General features: G+C 39.6%; 1 protein-coding gene across 2 annotated transcripts in view; it reads right to left on the reverse strand.

Moving 5' to 3' along the window:
• The window catches only part of PDE7A (phosphodiesterase 7A), a 65,422-nt gene that overhangs the window by 3,424 nt on the left and 44,311 nt on the right, over positions 1–17,687 (reverse strand). For both annotated transcript variants that reach the window (XM_048507749.1, XM_048507750.1), the window contains 7 exons: positions 12,230–12,325; positions 10,172–10,272; positions 9,596–9,727; positions 9,133–9,224; positions 8,536–8,680; positions 6,512–6,608; positions 3,632–3,712 (listed from right to left, as the gene is read on the reverse strand). In XM_048507749.1, the coding sequence (XP_048363706.1) occupies positions 3,632–3,712; positions 6,512–6,608; positions 8,536–8,680; positions 9,133–9,224; positions 9,596–9,727; positions 10,172–10,272; positions 12,230–12,325 (744 nt within the window). The remainder of the gene's footprint in view (positions 1–3,631; positions 3,713–6,511; positions 6,609–8,535; positions 8,681–9,132; positions 9,225–9,595; positions 9,728–10,171; positions 10,273–12,229; positions 12,326–17,687) is intronic.

The raw sequence follows: 17,687 nt of genomic DNA on the forward strand, positions 1-17,687 counted from the left end.
CACTTTCCCCTTCAGATTTTCAAATTTTTGGATTATCTCACAGCATTTGAAGCAAATCCTACTATAGAAATAGGTATGAGAAATCTCTCTCACACACACAGGGTGAGTCCCCTTCTGACAAAAGAATCAGTTCCTTTCTGACACAATCTCTTTCCCTTTCAGGTCCCTCAGTTCTGACCAGAAGACTCATTAACTCTGTTCCAACAACCTGAGCTTTGAATTCTTTATCCCAATACATAACTGGCTAAGGAATGGGATAATTCGATAACACACTCCTAACCACTCGGCGCACAGGACTCACTTACAGCTGTGGAAGTGAGCCCTGCATGGTGACTGGTTGACAGTGCCAGGCCCGGCAGGGCAGCAGCACATGGCTGCCCACTGCCGAGCCCGGTAGGGCAGCAACGCATGGCCACCTGCTGCCCTGCCAAGTCTGGAACCAGTCTCCCCATCCCTCTGCCCACACTCTCCCACCCCCCAGGGACAACCCAGGCAAGCCCAGGCCCTCACCCACCCTTACCTCCCTGCCTGTCTAGGCCTGCTATATTCCCTACCATACAGCAGGCTTTACAGCTAGTCTAGAAATAAATTTCTTGCCTGGTTAGAGACAGGGATTCTATCTCCCAATATTCTTTCTTCCTGCCAAAACCATAGGTCTCTCCCAAACACTAAACACATTTACGCACTCCAAAACTCAGAGTTGAGCTCCCCGCGAATCCTGTCTGAAGTGCTTCCAAAACTCTGCCTACTCCCACCCTGTCACTCACACTCTCAGGCTTTGTGAAGGTTTAACACTTTACATTCTGGCTTTTGTGCCTCTGCCTGCTGCTAGATCCATCACAGCATGTAATATGCTGTTTCAGCCTTAGAGATCTGATAACACGTGGTCCTGAAGTAAGGTCAAGAGGAAAATTCACTTAAATTGGACTTCTTTACTGAAATTTTACAGCCAAACACAGCTGTCTTGATGTTTGGTTTAAAATGAACATACCACTGCTACAAATATCATAGTCAAACAATGGTTTGGGATCGAGACTGAACTGCAGATTCATGAACTTCTCTTCTTCCCCCAACACCATTATGCATGTTAACTACTTCCTGGTACTTCCTGGGTTGCAGTAATAGGTGGCCTTAATATATGAACCAGAATGTGCCTTCAAACTGGTATACAAACCCACACTTTGAAGAGAGTCTCTGGTTTTAGTCTGAGGCAGTCTATGGTTAGCAGCATTGTTTACCCAGTTCATATGTCACAGCAAACTACCTTTTCTACAAACTACAAAATGCAAGAGGGGAGACTGCAACACACGCTAAAGAAGGGGGACTGCGACCATGAACCATGAACTCTGAACTAGACTGATATTATATTATTTTTGACTTGTGGTAAACAAATCTCTCTGTTTACTGAATGTTGTGAAGATGAACCTGTCCTGTCAAATTAAGACTAAACTGGCATGGTAAATCCTATTTGGCTCTGACTATTCCATGCAAAAGAATATGTGCCAGATGAGAAAAGCAGCTCCAGTTCTGCTATTCCTGTTTTATGCATAAAGGAAATTAAGTTGGAAGCCCTTAAAAAATCAGGACACAGGAAATTTAAAAGTCAGGAAATTTTTACTGACTGCTGAGATTTGGGGCAACAAGAATAGCTGCCCTGAACCTTAGCAAGTGTGTGTTTTACCTCCTCCTCATCTCCATGCTGTAGAATGACACTGAACAGTAAAGACAGACATGTATTTCCTAACCTTGAAAGTGTACAAGCATTCTATACCAGGGTTGGGAGGCAATTAGAACTAAAAATGCATATCTTATAGCACTTGTTCCCTGATCCCTTTTCCTCCCTCTATGTCAGGTTACGAAAGCCGCTGGAGATTTGATAAGCCAAATTTCTGACCACCTTTGTTTCATTTAATTTTTTTTACACTATGATAAGCAAGCCAGCAAGCCAACCTTTATCGGCATAGTCAACAGTACAACAATAGTAAAAAAAAACTGATTAAAAAACATATACAGTACAGGAAATAAATGTTAAGTGGAGGGAAATCTACTGGCATTTAGTAATTTCCAGGAGAAAGTCTGCCACTATCATACAGAGAGAAGGATCAGGATTGTCCAGCAAGTAGTGCAATCTAAATAAATCGGGGAGTTCGGATAAATGTAAAGGAGTAAGATTCACATACTTGGATCTGATTTCCTTGAATCTGAAACAGTGTAGTAATTGGTGGGCCAGAGATTCAACTGAGCTATCATTACACGGGCACAATCTTTTAGCCTTTCCTTGCTTGTTAAATCTGCCATGTAACAAGGCAGAAGGCATAACATTAAACCTGGCGAGCATTATGGCTCTCCTTTGAGTAGGGTTTATAAAACAATACAGGCAGTGTGCCAAGTGGCCCTGTTCAAATGGGAGAGAAAAATACAGGGGGGAGCACGCTTTCTTGGCTGCGGTGATTAGGGTAGAGAACTCTCTATCCAATAGTTGACCTTTTAATTTTCTATAAGCTTCTGAGTAGGACAAAGTGAATCCACTGACAGTCCAATAGAAGCCATTTTTTCTTCAACTATGGAAAACTAGGGGTTGGAATGGGTGTCAGAGAGCAGACGGTGGACCAGGGAATTACAGTCCGAGAGAAAATGAATTCGCAGCCAGAATCTAAAAGCCCTCAGCCAAGCGGCTGATTCCAAGGAGTTTTGACCTAACTCCAGACAAAGGGCTGCATAGGACACGCAATTTGGGAGTCCAGTTATCTTATGAAAAAATTTGGATTGAAGGGAATTCAAGGAGTGGATAATAGCTTGAATCCAAATTGGGACTCCGTAAAGCAATCTTGAGGCAACTTTGGCATTGAAAAATTTGAGGGCAGGAGGGATAAAGGAATGACCACAGCTGTAGAAGAAACGTAGTAATGCTGACATACTGTTAGATGTAGCAAGGACAGCGGCCTTCCTATGGGTTGCCCATGAAAGGTTATAGGAGAATGAAAGGCCGAGGTACTTATAGCACTTAACCTGTTCAATTTGGGTGCTATTCATTGCCCATGTGAGCTTCTTAAAGCGCCTAGAGAAGACCCAAACCTTGGTTTTTTCATAATTAATTGTCAGTCTGTTGGATTCACAGTAATCCACACAGCGCTTCATTAAGCGTCTGAGGCCAACTCTGGATCGAGAGAGAAGGACAGCGTCATCTGCATAGAGCAGAATTGATACATGGGATGTACCCAGTTTTGGGGCATGGCTGTTCACTGCTAAGAGAGCAGAGGGGAGGTCCCTTAAAAAAAGATTGAAAAGAGTAGGGGCCAGGATGCAGCCCTGTTTGACCCCTTTGGAAATTGGAATACTGTCTGTCAAAAGGCCTTCATGGGAACACTTGATCTGGCAACTGGTATTTGTGTGCAGTTGCCTATGATATTCAGTTGCAGTCAATGTGATGTGGCTCATGGAACATGCTCTGTGTACATTAGGTCATTTGCATAGGTGGGGGAAAACTAATAATTATTTTATGCATGCATGGGATGTTCCAGAACAAGTATCAAAAGAAAAACAGTCCTGCCAAAATATGTCAAACACGTAAAATGGAACATATCACAATTTATGAGCATTCTAGTAAATTCTCAAATAGAACTGCAGTTACCAATCTGGATGTTGGCGATGGTTTCTGTCTGTCGATCACATAATGGACTCACACCCAAGTGGTATTTTTTTTCTACATCTCCTACAAAGAAATATTGATTAATAAAACGATTTCTAAAATTAATGTATCTGAAACTATTACTTTTAAACATATAATATTACTAGAAAACCAAAGTCTGTATGAAAAATTCCAACATTCCCCAGTTAGCTTTTCCATAAACTGTTTACAAGTATCAATTAGATTAAAAGCCCTCATTCTCTAGGCAACGAAAACAAGGTTGAACTCACCTGTAAATGTTATTCATCGAGTATCTTCTGTGCAGGCACGCATGGGAGATTGTGCAAGCTAAAGCTGGCTGCAGAGATCTCACCAAAAGACATCTAGAAGTTTCAAGCACTAGAGCGCTCTCCTCTTTTGCCTCCAGAGCCAAGCACAGGCTGGTGTCTCCTGCCCAAATGGGAATGTGAATGAAGGCAGGAACAGTGCTCCTCCCTCAGTTCTCCCTTTGCCAATGTGACAGAGCACCATTGGAAGGCAAAGCAGCCCACAGAAGGGACGGGGGGGGGGGGGGGGGGGAGGAGTGCGTGCCTGCACAGAAGACACTAGATGAACAACAGTTACAGGTAAGTGCAAACTTGTTTTCATTGTTGTGTCTTCAGTGCAGTCTCGCATGGGAGAGCATCAAGCTCATTTACCATGGAAGCGGGTGCAGGGTTTGTCAATGGAACAGCGACTGTAATACTGAACTCCCAACAACTGCATCTCTCCTAGAGTCCACATCAATGGAGTAATGTAGGAAGAATGCGGATGGGGTAGACCAGGTTGCCGCCTTACAGATGTCATGAAGGTTGACCCTGGAAATAAAAACAACTTAAAAGGCTTGGGCCCCGGTGGAATGAGCCCTAACTTGAAATGGACAATCCACTTTGGCATTAGCATAGGCTAACCTAATGGTAGACTCCACCAAACTAGAAATTATTTGGCAAGAAGCAGCTTTGCCCTTCTTGGGACACTTAAAGCAGATAAATAAACAAACACGGATTCAAATAAAAAGGAGTGCCCTCCTAATATCAAGTGTGTGGAGTGATTGTTCACCTACGAACTGGAGATTTGAGAAAAATACTGGAAGGATAATGTCCCTGGAACATATGGAAATGGGAAATTACCTCAGGTCTAAATTCTATGCTTAGATGCAGGACCACTTTATCAGGGTGAAATTGGTGGACTGAGAGCCTACTCAGAGAGCAGATAATGTTCCTACTCTTCTGGTCAAGGTGACAGGGACCAGAAAGGCAACCTTATAAGACAAAAATGACAACTTAGATGTTGCCAGAGGCTCCATGTGACAATACTGAAGACAAACTCCGAACAAAGAGAGGAGGTTTTAAACCCAAGACAGAGGTTAGATAGGCATCTCAAAAAAAATCTGAAATCAGGTGCTGAGAATACAGGAAAAGGGCTAACAGGTATGTCGAATGCAGAAATTGAAACAAGGTTGATCAGGAAGGTATTTTTCACCTTTTTCTTGGCCTTTTTAAAGGTAGACGCCGAAACTACTCATGTGCTCAGTAAAGCTGCATCAGATGACTGCCCTGACAGAATTGCAGGAATTGAAGATGCCAAGGGAATACGTGCCTTTTTCAAAGACTTTGTGGAGGAAGTCCTCCCCAAAGTGAGAGACTTTTCCACAAAGCATCCTTAAGCCTCGAAGCCAATTCATGTCTGGTCTTCAAAGTAAAAATCAGCAAGAAGGGTTGTATCCGAGACATGAGCCTCACCAAGACAGAAGAGGAATTCTTCATTTTCATCAGTCTGAACCACTTTTGTGGCACATTGGAAAAAAGAAACCCTGAGGTAAAAATAAAAGCAATCAGCGAAGCAGGTCTTCTCTCCACGGTAGAGAAGATAAGTGAGGAAGGAGTGCTCTCCATGCCTCCTTTCACACGATCATTTTGGCAGGAACCAGCCCATTCTCTGCTCCAAAGGGAAAGAGACACAGCGCTCCTACTGCTGGAGAGCTTCTAGAAGCATTCTGGGCAGATCTCTGCAGCCTGCACCTGCACAGTCCCCCATGCAGGACTGTACAGAAGACACAATGATGAACAACTCTATTTTTTGCTGGGCTACATCTATTAACATTTGAATCCACACCCTGCTATTTTTATGGACAGAACCTGGGAACACCTATAAAAGAGGAAGTGGTTATTTGGTTTTTCACTACTTAAAGGGGTAGTTTTATCCTAGTCTCTTAACAGAGATCAAATTCAGCATCGCCTTGAAAAGTTGTCATTTTTTAAAACACAGACGGTTGGAGTACAGTGTTACTTCACTAAACATACAAATTGTCAATATAATCCGAGGGTGGGGGGGGGGAGAATCTGCAGAATTATGACACTCAAAATATTGTTATGAATATGCAGAAGTACAGAAGCCTGATTTCCTAGGCATTCAGTACTGTATATAATCTTACTTTTTTCAACTGTACTAGGGGCATAAATCAGCAAACCACCAGCACATCAAAGCAATTAACTCATGTGGTTATGATTTTAAGCATCAAAGCTAGTCCTACTGAGTTGAATCAGGCTTACTTCCCAGCAAATGTGCTTAAGATGGAAGCTTTAATATATTTAGTTAAAATAAGCCTTTATTAAAATAAAATAGCTTTTTATCCTGGAAGACTTAATTAAAGTAAGCAGAAATCTCAGGTGTTGTACAAAATGCAAAGATGTGAGGTATTATATATATCTGGAAAAGCAATTATATGCGTATATTAGCATCTCTTACAAATAATTCAAGTACACTTATCATCCCAGGGAAGAGTCCTTACCAAATTTCATTTCACATTCCACTGCAAAAATCACTTGGTTTTTCATTACTTGCCTTGATTAAAAAATTCTTCTGTTACTTTTTCACTCCACTGCTTGCTCAGTTCCCATGTCCGGCAGGGGTTGCAAATATCAGCACATTTCAGAGCCATCTAGCAAATGAAATGGTACCACAATGTATGCAAGGTGCAATCAAACTATGCAAAGTATAATGTAGCATACTTACTTTTGCTATTTACAGTGTTAATAAAAGACAGGAAAAGCATTGGACCTCACAAGAACTCGTCAGATAAAAGGCACATTTCGTACAATCCTTATCACATCTAGAAAGAACTTTAACCAAGGCCTTTCAGAACATTTTCCCAAAAGAAAAAAAACCATACATAACCACACACTGCGTGCTTATATTTAAGACTTATGGCAGTCTATGGCAGCAGCTGTCAGTATTATTGTGACCCTTTTGTTGAACTTCTGGTTGAGCTGCCAGTTGTCCGGCCATCTTGAAAGAAGAAAATTTTGAACATCTTCCCACTGCAGCTTTGCAGCCATCATAATAATGATTCTGTTTGCTGGAAGCTTTTTTTGTTTTCATTATTCTTGCAGTCATTTGGAAGACTACACCTAACTCCTTTAAATAAACTTGCAACAATTTCATTTCTGGTTCTTCCCACTCACTAAAGTGGTGATCTCTCTCTTGGAAGTCACAATGTAGTACAGAAAGCCAACTATTTTTAAAATCCTAAAACTATGTAACAACTGAAATAACGAAGAACAAATAGACTTGTTTGGGTTTTTCCCCGTCTTTTACTACAATGGCACTTTCAGAAAGCTGACTGAAACTGGACAGGATTATAGCTAACATATATAGGAAGAAGACATGTTGGAACAGGTCTGTGTCAGTTTCTCAAACATCAATGCAATACTGGATAAGTATAAAAACAGGACCATTTATTTAAAGGTACTCCAGTTGACTGCAATTAACTTTTAAGATTAAAAGGGTGGTCATTTTGGCTTTCTTATGGATCACAATTTGAAACAATACATCAAACATCTCAGTTTACTTTTCATTTATTAGCAATTACCAGAAAATTACATTTTTAAATTTGAAAACTTTCATTTATTTCATTTATTGGACTTGTACCCCGCTCTCCCCCATAGGGCTCAGAGCAGCTTTAACCTATAGGTTTAACTTTAACATATAAAATAATTAGTCCAGCCTATTATAGGTCTTGTGCGTTCCACTCTGAGTCTTCCTACCATTAAAAGACCAGTTATTAAAAAATAAACTCTCCCACACCATACAAACATTTGTGATCTTTGCCAGGTAAGAAGAACAACCTGAACAGTGTCCCACCTTGACTAGCCTCTGCCAAGGAAGATGTCAACATTCAATCAGCTCCAGTAACACACACCATATTAAATCATTAGCTGGGCCTCTGATGGAGAATTCAGACAACTACTCAATCACTTTTCCATTTAATCCAAGCCAAATCACCATGGATCAAACAGGTTGACCAAATGGCACGGTCCTAGGATGTTCCCAAGTGATGGAATTGGACAAGCCTATTCTAAAAGCAAACTATTTGCTAATGGTAGCACAAGCAAATTTACACCACAGTAAAATCCAACTGAAAGAACTGTGAATCAATAATTCCATGTAATTGATTGACAACAATTGTAATTTGTTCTGTTGCAAGAACAAAGCTTTCTGTTTTTGGAAAAGGAAACATTATTGTTGGTGCCTTTTCTTTGCAGTTTCAACAAAACAAAATGACTGAGGTGGCCTCAAGACAAATTCCCTCTTGCATCTCAAAATGGTCCTGTCAGGTCAGAAAATACTGGTGGATCAGAATGAGGAAAACATTTGACACCTGTGTTGCATGCGTTTCTGTAAACAAACGGAAAACCTTAGTTTTTTTGTACTGAAAAATCATGCTTGTACAAAAACTATACTACTACAGAACACAAACAGGCTGCCTTCAAATGGATGTGTAGTGGCTAAATACTGGCATGCAACAGATAACCAAAAAATTACGTTCTTTAATAGATTTTTTTTGTCCTGCTACTCTAGTAAATTACCTGAAGAATAAGATGGCGATGGTTCTCCTCTTCCAAGCATAAGTCCCCCTTATCCAAATGACTGCGAAATAAGGACAGATATTCATTTTGCCGACTGATGTCTGTGGCAAGAATCAATGCTCCTATCTGGCTTTCCATCAGTTGCCTGAAAATGGGAGATATAAGAACAGTATGAAAATTAGCCATCACCATCTACATTCAAATTAAAGTGCAAAATTCATAGATCATTTAGCGGAAAGTTCAGCACTACCCTGATTCCAAGCTTGTGATTAAAATGAATAAAATTATATTTCCCATTCCCAATATTCTCTTTCATGGAACAACAAACCCGAACTCAACATTTCAATATTTAAAATCTTTAAACCCCTTAAACATACTGTACATGCAAATGAGTGTATATATTTCTATGCTATATTTTATATGATAAACCTGGGGAAAAAATCAAGGAAAAGAAAAAACAGACAAAGCTGACAATGAATATAGTTTGAAATTCAATACCCTCTATTTCCACCTCTCATTAATCTAAAATATCTATGCATTCTACACTTCAAAGTAAAACCATGATATCGGCTTGTGTTTGGCCAATCTGGCATATACCTATTTCCTAGGGGCATGTGTGCAAATAATCCAGACTCTCTCAACAGCCCCACAGCTGATCTCCAGTGGTGATTTTCCAGTACTGAGGTATTCTGAAAGATAAAAATGTTACTGTTACTGAGTGTTTTTTTTAATGCCACACACTATTTTCTTGCATGAACAATCCAGTATATTAATTATGGGTCTTATCCTGCACCATTCTACTAACAGATGAGGACAAAGGGGCACTATGGTCAGTGATTTCATTAACTGAAATCTTGCCACATGGCTTTTAGTCCGAGAGGATTATCTTCTCCCCAAGGACTGTCTTTTTGATGGTACTGGGAAATTCGGGGGGGGGGGGGGGGGCAGGAAAAAGATCTACTTCCACCAACAGAAAAGCAGTGGAGTACAATCCTTCTCTTTCAAAACAGGAAAGCTACTCCCATGGCTTCATGACAAAGGAGGAGTGTTTTCCTCTTACCTTGTATAAAGTTGCTAAATAATGGTTCGTTTTAATAAGGAAAGGCTGATTAACACCTGGGTGATCCAAATCATGAGTGGCAGCTGCAATTAAACTGAGCAGAACATCCCATGGAGTTAATGAGTTGAAAAGCTGCAATATAAAGTATGTCTACATGAATATTCACTATTAATAATGACAAAATACTATGTTAGAATTTTAAACAAGAAAAATTGGTCTTCAAATGGATCGTTTTACTTTCATTTCTGAATAGCCTGCAGGATTTGAGATTTCCCTACAGCACAATGGGGAAGGTGAGATCATTATTGTGAAACTTGTAATGTATTAATTTAAAAAAAAAACCAGGCACCCATGCCATATATAATCTATGACACAGAGAAAGACTGTCCAATAAAAAACATCCCTGTCCTACAGAACCTCAATCCTCAGACAATTTAATGTAGTTTCCACATCATGTGCTTGAACAATGTTTGAAACAAAACTTAGCATGAAATGGAAGTTTCAGAACCAACAGAACTATTGTCATCGGCCCTTTACTTGAAACAGACATGTTTGCGATAAAGAGAAAATTGTTACCTTCGGTTCCTTTAAATAACAGTGCATGGCCTGAGTCACATCAGCAGCATGAACTGCATTGTGATATGGATTTTGACTGTGGTAATCTTCTTGAACCATTACTAAAAAAAATATGAAGAAAATTAGTATCAATGGTAGATTAACTGAGAATTTTATCCATTAATGTACAGTTCCTTTCTCTTGAAAACAAACATAACCTTGGGATGTTGGTGAGGTTTCCAGGCTGTATGGCCGTGTTCCAGCAGCATTTTCTCCTGACGTTTTGCCTGTATCTGTGGCTGGCATCTTCAGAGGCCATACAGCCTGGAAACCCCACAACACCCCAGTGATTCCAGCCATGAAAGCCTTTGACAATACATCAGACATAACCCTACTAATAATTCAGCTGAAGCAACATCAAGCATCAAGGAATGGCATAAGATTAGCCTCTCTGCTTTAACGTAAACCAAGTTACATACACAAATGCCTGTTTCTGTCAAAAGAATGAGAAAAACACCAGGACTCAGGCTTTCACACAATATCACAAGAGTACACTAACATCCTTAAATGTGAATGTATCAAATTCCTCAGCCATCTAGCTCAAAATCATAAAAACCAAGTATTCTACATTATTATTCCTGGAGAAGGATGCAATTTTCATTACTGAACTCAACACCTACTAAGCTTGTACTTAAGTACTGTTCGCTTTTAGCTAACAAAAACAAAAGATGCTTCTGGTAACATGTAAAAAAGATCACCACAATAAAATATTCATTGTAAAATTGGGTCATGCTGCATCCCCCACTTTGATTGAGCAGCATATCAGACACAACAGATCCAGTTAAAAGAAATTAAGGCTGTATTATTCTAGATCAAGCCATCACAGGATCAAATTAAATTCTTCACCAAGGTATTATTACCTATACATTGATCTGAAGCCATAAGTCCTTTGAAAGAATACTTCAAACGAATCCAGTGCCTCCAAAACTATTTACAGAGGCTAATGGAAACTACTGTTTATACTAAAAAGTAAAGTTCAAAGGATGAAATCAAGAAGCAAGACAGCTTAAAGGCTCAAAAGCCATAACATGCCATTTGGATAATTTAACTAAACTTTTCATCAGCTACAGGCTCCTACACACTGATTAAGAGAGATACTACAGAGATAATCCACACAGAACTTTTAACACAAACAAACATGTCTAGGGCTTGCTGCTTCTTCTCTAACAGGATATCTTAGCCAAGATGTAACTTCTTAATGCTCCTACTGCCTTTCCCTTCTATAAGCAGGGTTCTGTAAGCAGGGTTGCCTCTGCACTTCACTACACAGGGAGGCGCAAGATACAGAACATATTAATCACCAGTAAATCTGGATTTGTTTCAAGGAAAATACATACAAGCATTTGCAACCATATTTATATAAACAGAGAAATAATGCTAAGTTGGCAATAAGAAATGCAGCTTCTGAATAAACTTTACTCTCTTGAATCTATTAGTCAAGTTTGAATTAGCTGTTCTGAAAAGCATCAAAAGTTGCCCAGTTCTTTTGAACAGGTGGGGCTTGAAAAAAACAACATCAAAATAAAACTATTTTACAACAGGAACCCCCCACCCACCAAATGCTTTTGATAAAGATCTGAGCGCAAAATTAGCACAAAGGCCTTTTCAGACAGTGGCACAACACAGCTGCTGCCAGGAATCCAGACTTTTTCTAAGAAAGAACTTTAACTGTCAGATTTCATTTTCAAGGAATCTATACCACAGTAACTTCACTTCTACAAAAAACGGAATTCCCCCACATGACAACATCTATTTCAGCTCAGAACACAATGCAGAATATAGTTGTACGAAAAAAGTCATGGCATCTACTGATCGATGCCTACGACAACTGTTCACTAGGAGCAGCATACTTTAACTGGCATTTTGTGAGTTCTCATTCTTTGTGGAGGCATAGAATATTGTGATACTGCCATAGATCAGCACTAAAATATTTCTGTCTGGAATGGACCTTATTGAAATTTTACACTTGCAGGACTGATCAGGACTTTTCAGAACAGTGAACATACTGAAGACTTTTACCTAAAAATCTGCGGAGTTTCATTGTATCTAATTGGAAGTGTTCTATAAGTCCATGGAGATTGAACAGGTGGAAGGTTAAGGTGACTAAACTGTTTCCTAAAGAAAAACAAAAACATAAGTTAGTTTACTGCTCATCGTTTGAGTTTAACAGCCATAGGCATTTAAAAACCTTTACTACAAACTGCAAAACAGAATTTTGCCACTTCTACTACACAGTTTTGATTTAGACCATTTAAAAACAACCTTAATTCCGCAATATCCAGAAAAGGGGCAAATTTAACTATCCAATTAGAAACTTTTCTTTCAGCTTCATATTTAGCACAATCAAAAAGACACATACAAGTGAATCAAGTACATTCATTTGACAGTCACAGAATATTTGATTTGCAGGAGTTTGTAAATATCATATATGCTCATTTCAATTTAGGGACTGTTAACATATACAAATATATATAAATATATAGAGCATTAGCAGCAGGTTTAAAACCCAAATTTAATGAAGAACACTTCCTCATGATGTTTTTTTAAAATATATTTTCAATCATATTTAACTAGTTTCCGAATATGTGACATAAGTCTTCGCTTAATTAAACCACCAGGTGAACAATACCTTGTTTCATTTTGCCTTCAACCACTCCATGGCACCTTAACCAGCAATGCCCCCATATTGCTAACACTGCAAAAATAGGAGCATTCTTTCCACTAGATGGGTAGTATTTATAATTTATAACTGTATTTCATATCAATGTTGAAATTTTGGGAGGGGCAAGTTCAAGCCGTATTGCATCAGAAGCAATACCTAAAAGGAGGGTCAGTAATTTACAAAAATAGTTAATTGCAATTTTTTCAGTTGTTCTACTGGACCCTGAAACCAAATCTGGGAACCATATAAAATATGTGGTAGTACCAAAGCATTATAAGCTTTTAGAAGTGCTGGAATTTACTGAGCACCTTTAACATAGAAAAAATTTCTTAAGGCCAACTGTATTAAATCGCCTTTCTGCTTGAAGTATTTGATATGTTTAGACTATTGCAGAAAAATTGGAAAGCTATTCCTAGATATCTTAATTTATTTCCTGATTGAAATTTATGTACACCAAGTATCCAATTTTTTGTTTGTTTATTTATTTGTTTATTAATTAATTAAGTTTTTATACCACCCTCCCCCGGTGGGCTCAGGGCGGTGTACAACATGAATATATAAGTAGAGCACAGTAAACCAATTAATCAATTAAACAAATAAATAGGCACTATACATGTTAAAACCACTCCCTGTTAAAATACAGCATTCTAAAACAACTTACAAAACATAACAGATGGCATCTAGCAGCATACAACACCCCTCAGAGGAGGACAACAGGGTCTCCCGATGTTATAGTAAAGGGAGGGGAGGGGCACACGTCAGCGGCTAGTCTCCCCAAAGGCCCGGTGGAACAGCTCAGTCTTGCAGGCCCTGCAGAACTCATTGAGGACCCGCAGGGCCCGGACAGATAGAGGGAGAGCGTTCCACCAGGCAGGGGCCAGGGCCGTAAAGGTCCTTGCCCGAGTGGAGGCCAGCCGCATCATTGAGGGACTGGGAATCACCAGTAAATTGGCCTCCGCCGAGCGCAGAGACTGAGTTGGGACATATGGGGCAAGACGGTCCCGTAAGTATGAGGGTCCCAGATCGTGTAAGGCCTTAAAAGTTCGTACCAACACCTTGAAGACGATTCGGAACTCACCTGGGAGCCAATGGAGGCGGCACAGCACAGGTAAAATATGGTCTCTGATGGCACCCCCTGTGAGTAGACGAGCCGCAGCATTTTGGACCAGCTTTAATTTCCGAATCAGACGCAAGGGAAGGGCTGCATAGAGCGAGTTGCAATACTCTAATCTGGAGGTGACCATTGAATGGATCACAGTGGCTAGATCCGCTTGGGAGAGGAAGGGGGCCAGTCGCCAGGCTTGACGAAGATGGAAAAATGCAACCCGGGTTACATGGGCCACCTGGGTCTCCATGGAAAAAGACGAATCCAGGTGGACCCCCAGGCTGTGGACGGAGGGGGTCGGTGCCAATGAAACCCCCTCCCACACCGGTGGCTGAAAGTCCCCCATCCCCCCTTCATGGCCCACCGCTGGATTCAGCTTTAACCTGCTCTGCCACAACCAACCAGCTACCGCCTCCAAACAGTGCTGTAGAGCCGCCAGGGCAGCAGCCGCTCCCCTCTCCATCAACACAATGAGCTGAGTGTCATCAGCATATTGATGGCACATCAGCCCAAAGCTCCATACCAGCTGAGCAAGGGGTCGCATATAGATGTTAAATAAGAGTGGGAACAACCACGCCCCCTGAGGCACTCCGCAATAAAGTGGGCACCTCCAGGAGGCTTGGTCTCGCACCACACTTGCTAACTACGGTTTTATAGCAGATTTGAAAAAAATACCATGATGTTGGATTTATCATCATTTATTTCTAGGAGTTCAGTTTTATGATAACTTACAAAGGCTCTGTTTGAATGTTTGAGTCCAATCAGTTCTTGACAGCAAGACAAGATCATCTGCGTATAATAGTGCTGGTACTGACTGGTTTCCCAAATATGATGCATGGGTGGATATGCTCTGTAAGGTTGGTACAAAATTATTTAAATACAAATTAAATAAATATGGTGCAAGGCCACAGCCTTGCTGAATTCCTTTGTGTATTTCTATTTGATTTAATACATATCCTTCACTATCCATCTTAACATATAAGCAGTTCCCAGAGTAGAGATTCATTATTAACCTCAACAGTCTTTTTGGAATATTCACAGCATAACTTATTCCACAATTGTGTGAGACTGAATCAAAAACAGCCTTTAAGTAGATAAAGGCCATGTACAAAACACCTGCTGATTTTTGCATATATTTGCTCAATAATAAAGCCAATGATCTAACAATGATGTATGCAAAAATAACCCTTTCTAAAACCTGCTTGCTCATCCCCTAAAATTTTGTTCTCACTTATCCAGGGTTGCAGTCTCTCTTGAAGATAAGATGCATGCAGTTTTCCCATTATTGCTGGTAGGCTAATCAGCCAGTAGTTATTCAGATCAGTTCTGTCACCTCTTTTATATATAGGGGCAATTAATGTTTTCCATGCAGCCAGAATGATTCCTTCCCTGTTTATCAGTGTAAAAATTGGAGCTAACATCTGGGCCCACCAATCAGGGGCCATCGTCAACAAATCCAAAAGAAAAGCATTATAACCAGCAGATTTTTTTGGATTTCAGTTTTCAAATTAATTTAACTATTTCTTTATGGGTTCCCGCCCATTTAAACATTTTTAGCAAGGAACATCTAAAAGGTATCTAGGCAGAATGATTAATAAGTGATTTTACTACACAAATAACAGAAACTGAAAATGGTATAGTACATAACTGCAGATGATCCACGTACAACAAAAAGGAAGCTGACTTTCTAGTCATAGGAAGTAGAAAGTATACGCACCCACATAGTCCACCTAAACTATTTAAGAACATGGTGGAAGGAACATGACACAGACACAGTTTAGCAGATCAAGTCAGTGTCTGAAAAAAACTTCTTGGGAGCCCTCTGTGCACATGAGGCACTTGAAATATTCACATTGGAAGACAGGTATGATACAAATGTCACAAAATATATTTTTTAATCTAAGAAAATCACCATTTCTCTCATGTGCACAGTTTCTTTGGGTTGCATTTGGTGAAAAGGGAGTACACTGAAACTAGGTTTTGGTGAGGAAAGAGTTAATGTAATATCTGTCAGCTTTTTTTGCCTTTCAAGAAGTGCAGACTTGATTTTCTACATAAATCAAGGTTTTCCTTGTAGACGCCCCATGGTACAGTGTAAAAAGCTGCAATCCTATAGTCAAAGCTCTGCTTACAACCACAGTTCAATCCTCACAGAAGTCGAGTTCAGATAGCTGGCTCAAGGTTGACTCAGCCTTCCTTCCTTCCAAGGATGTAAAATGAATATCCATGTTGCTGGGAGTAAAGTGTAGATGACTGGGGAAGGCAGTGGCAAACTACTTTGTAAACAGTGCAGCTAATAACATCATGATGTTTGAGTCAGTAATGATCGTCATCTTTATCTTTTTTTCTACAAAAAGATTAGTTTTTGTTGGTGTAATCTTAATATTTACAACCAGAAGAAGGTTTTATTTTTAGAATACTAACTTTTTGGATTAGTTGTACAGTTATATCAAAATGACTGATTTGGCTATACTATTAGAAATACATATAAATAATTATCAAATCATTGTGACATGTTCAGTTTCATTCAGGCCATCAGGCCTTGCATTTCTTTGTTGCAATGTTTGCATTTTGCACACAAGCCTTCTTTACCCATAGGTACAGGAATTTCATTAAAATAATGCCAAACTGGGTCTCTTTTATGGCCTGCCACCATTATAGATTTTCTCCTCCATTAGGGAGAATAATATGATAAATCGCAGGCTGTATACATAAAGAGCCCAAGGCTTGTAGACTATTCTGCGCAAAAGATTTCACTTTCATTTTTACTGCTTGACCCTTCACTCCTCACACTTATCTCCTTATACAGATCTACTCACTCCAAACAATCTTCTATTCATTAACTTCTTGAAACTTAGCACTTAGGAGGTAAGAGGTTGAGTCTGTGTACATAGATTTGCAAATGAACAATGGTATTAAAGTCCCTTTCACAACTCTGCATATTTATTGTATAACATTTTTTACTGTGAACAAGAGATATATCATCTCTGCAGACACAAATCTGCAGTTTTAAGAACTGAAAAACCAAGCATCTGTGATAATATCTTCTAGATGGAAAAACTGCCCAACATAATCTTACAGAAACCTCTGGAAGAGGATGACATTGGGAATGGATTAATGGAATTCATTTATCAAAATATTTCAACACTGCATGAATATCCCTTTGAATATTTAAACTATCTTTAGATATTTCTTTCCTCACAAAGCATTTTAAAAATCCAATTTAAATTTTTTAAAAATCTATTTTTATTTTTAAAAAATCATGTTTATCCACCTTGCCAGCAACTAATAACAAATGAGTCTGTGATGCAGCACAGTTTTGCCATCAGTTGTGCACCATCAATGGGGCAGTCTTTGACAGCAGGGAGGCAGGAGAAATACCAACAATGCTAGAACAAGAACTTGCTGATTGGCCTGCATTATTCTGAACTCTGAACCAAGCCATTATCACTGACCAAAGATCACCAAATTCTAGAACTGACCACTGCAACCTCTTTATTTATTATTCACCTCTATGTTTTTCCTGGATGAATCCCATTTTCACTAATATCATTGTTGCTACAGCAACTTTCTCAAAATGCGGGATATTCGTTGTAAAAGGGGAGGTCAGGAAACCTTTACAAGTTAGCTTATAAGTCTTCCCTACCACACTGCCTACAATGGATCTTTTCCCTAATATGTGACCAACTTTACATTTTCGCCCATCCTTT

The sequence above is a fragment of the Sphaerodactylus townsendi genome, linkage group LG09 (genome assembly GCF_021028975.2).
Source record: "Sphaerodactylus townsendi isolate TG3544 linkage group LG09, MPM_Stown_v2.3, whole genome shotgun sequence".
NCBI classification, from domain to species: Eukaryota; Metazoa; Chordata; class Lepidosauria; order Squamata; family Sphaerodactylidae; genus Sphaerodactylus; species Sphaerodactylus townsendi.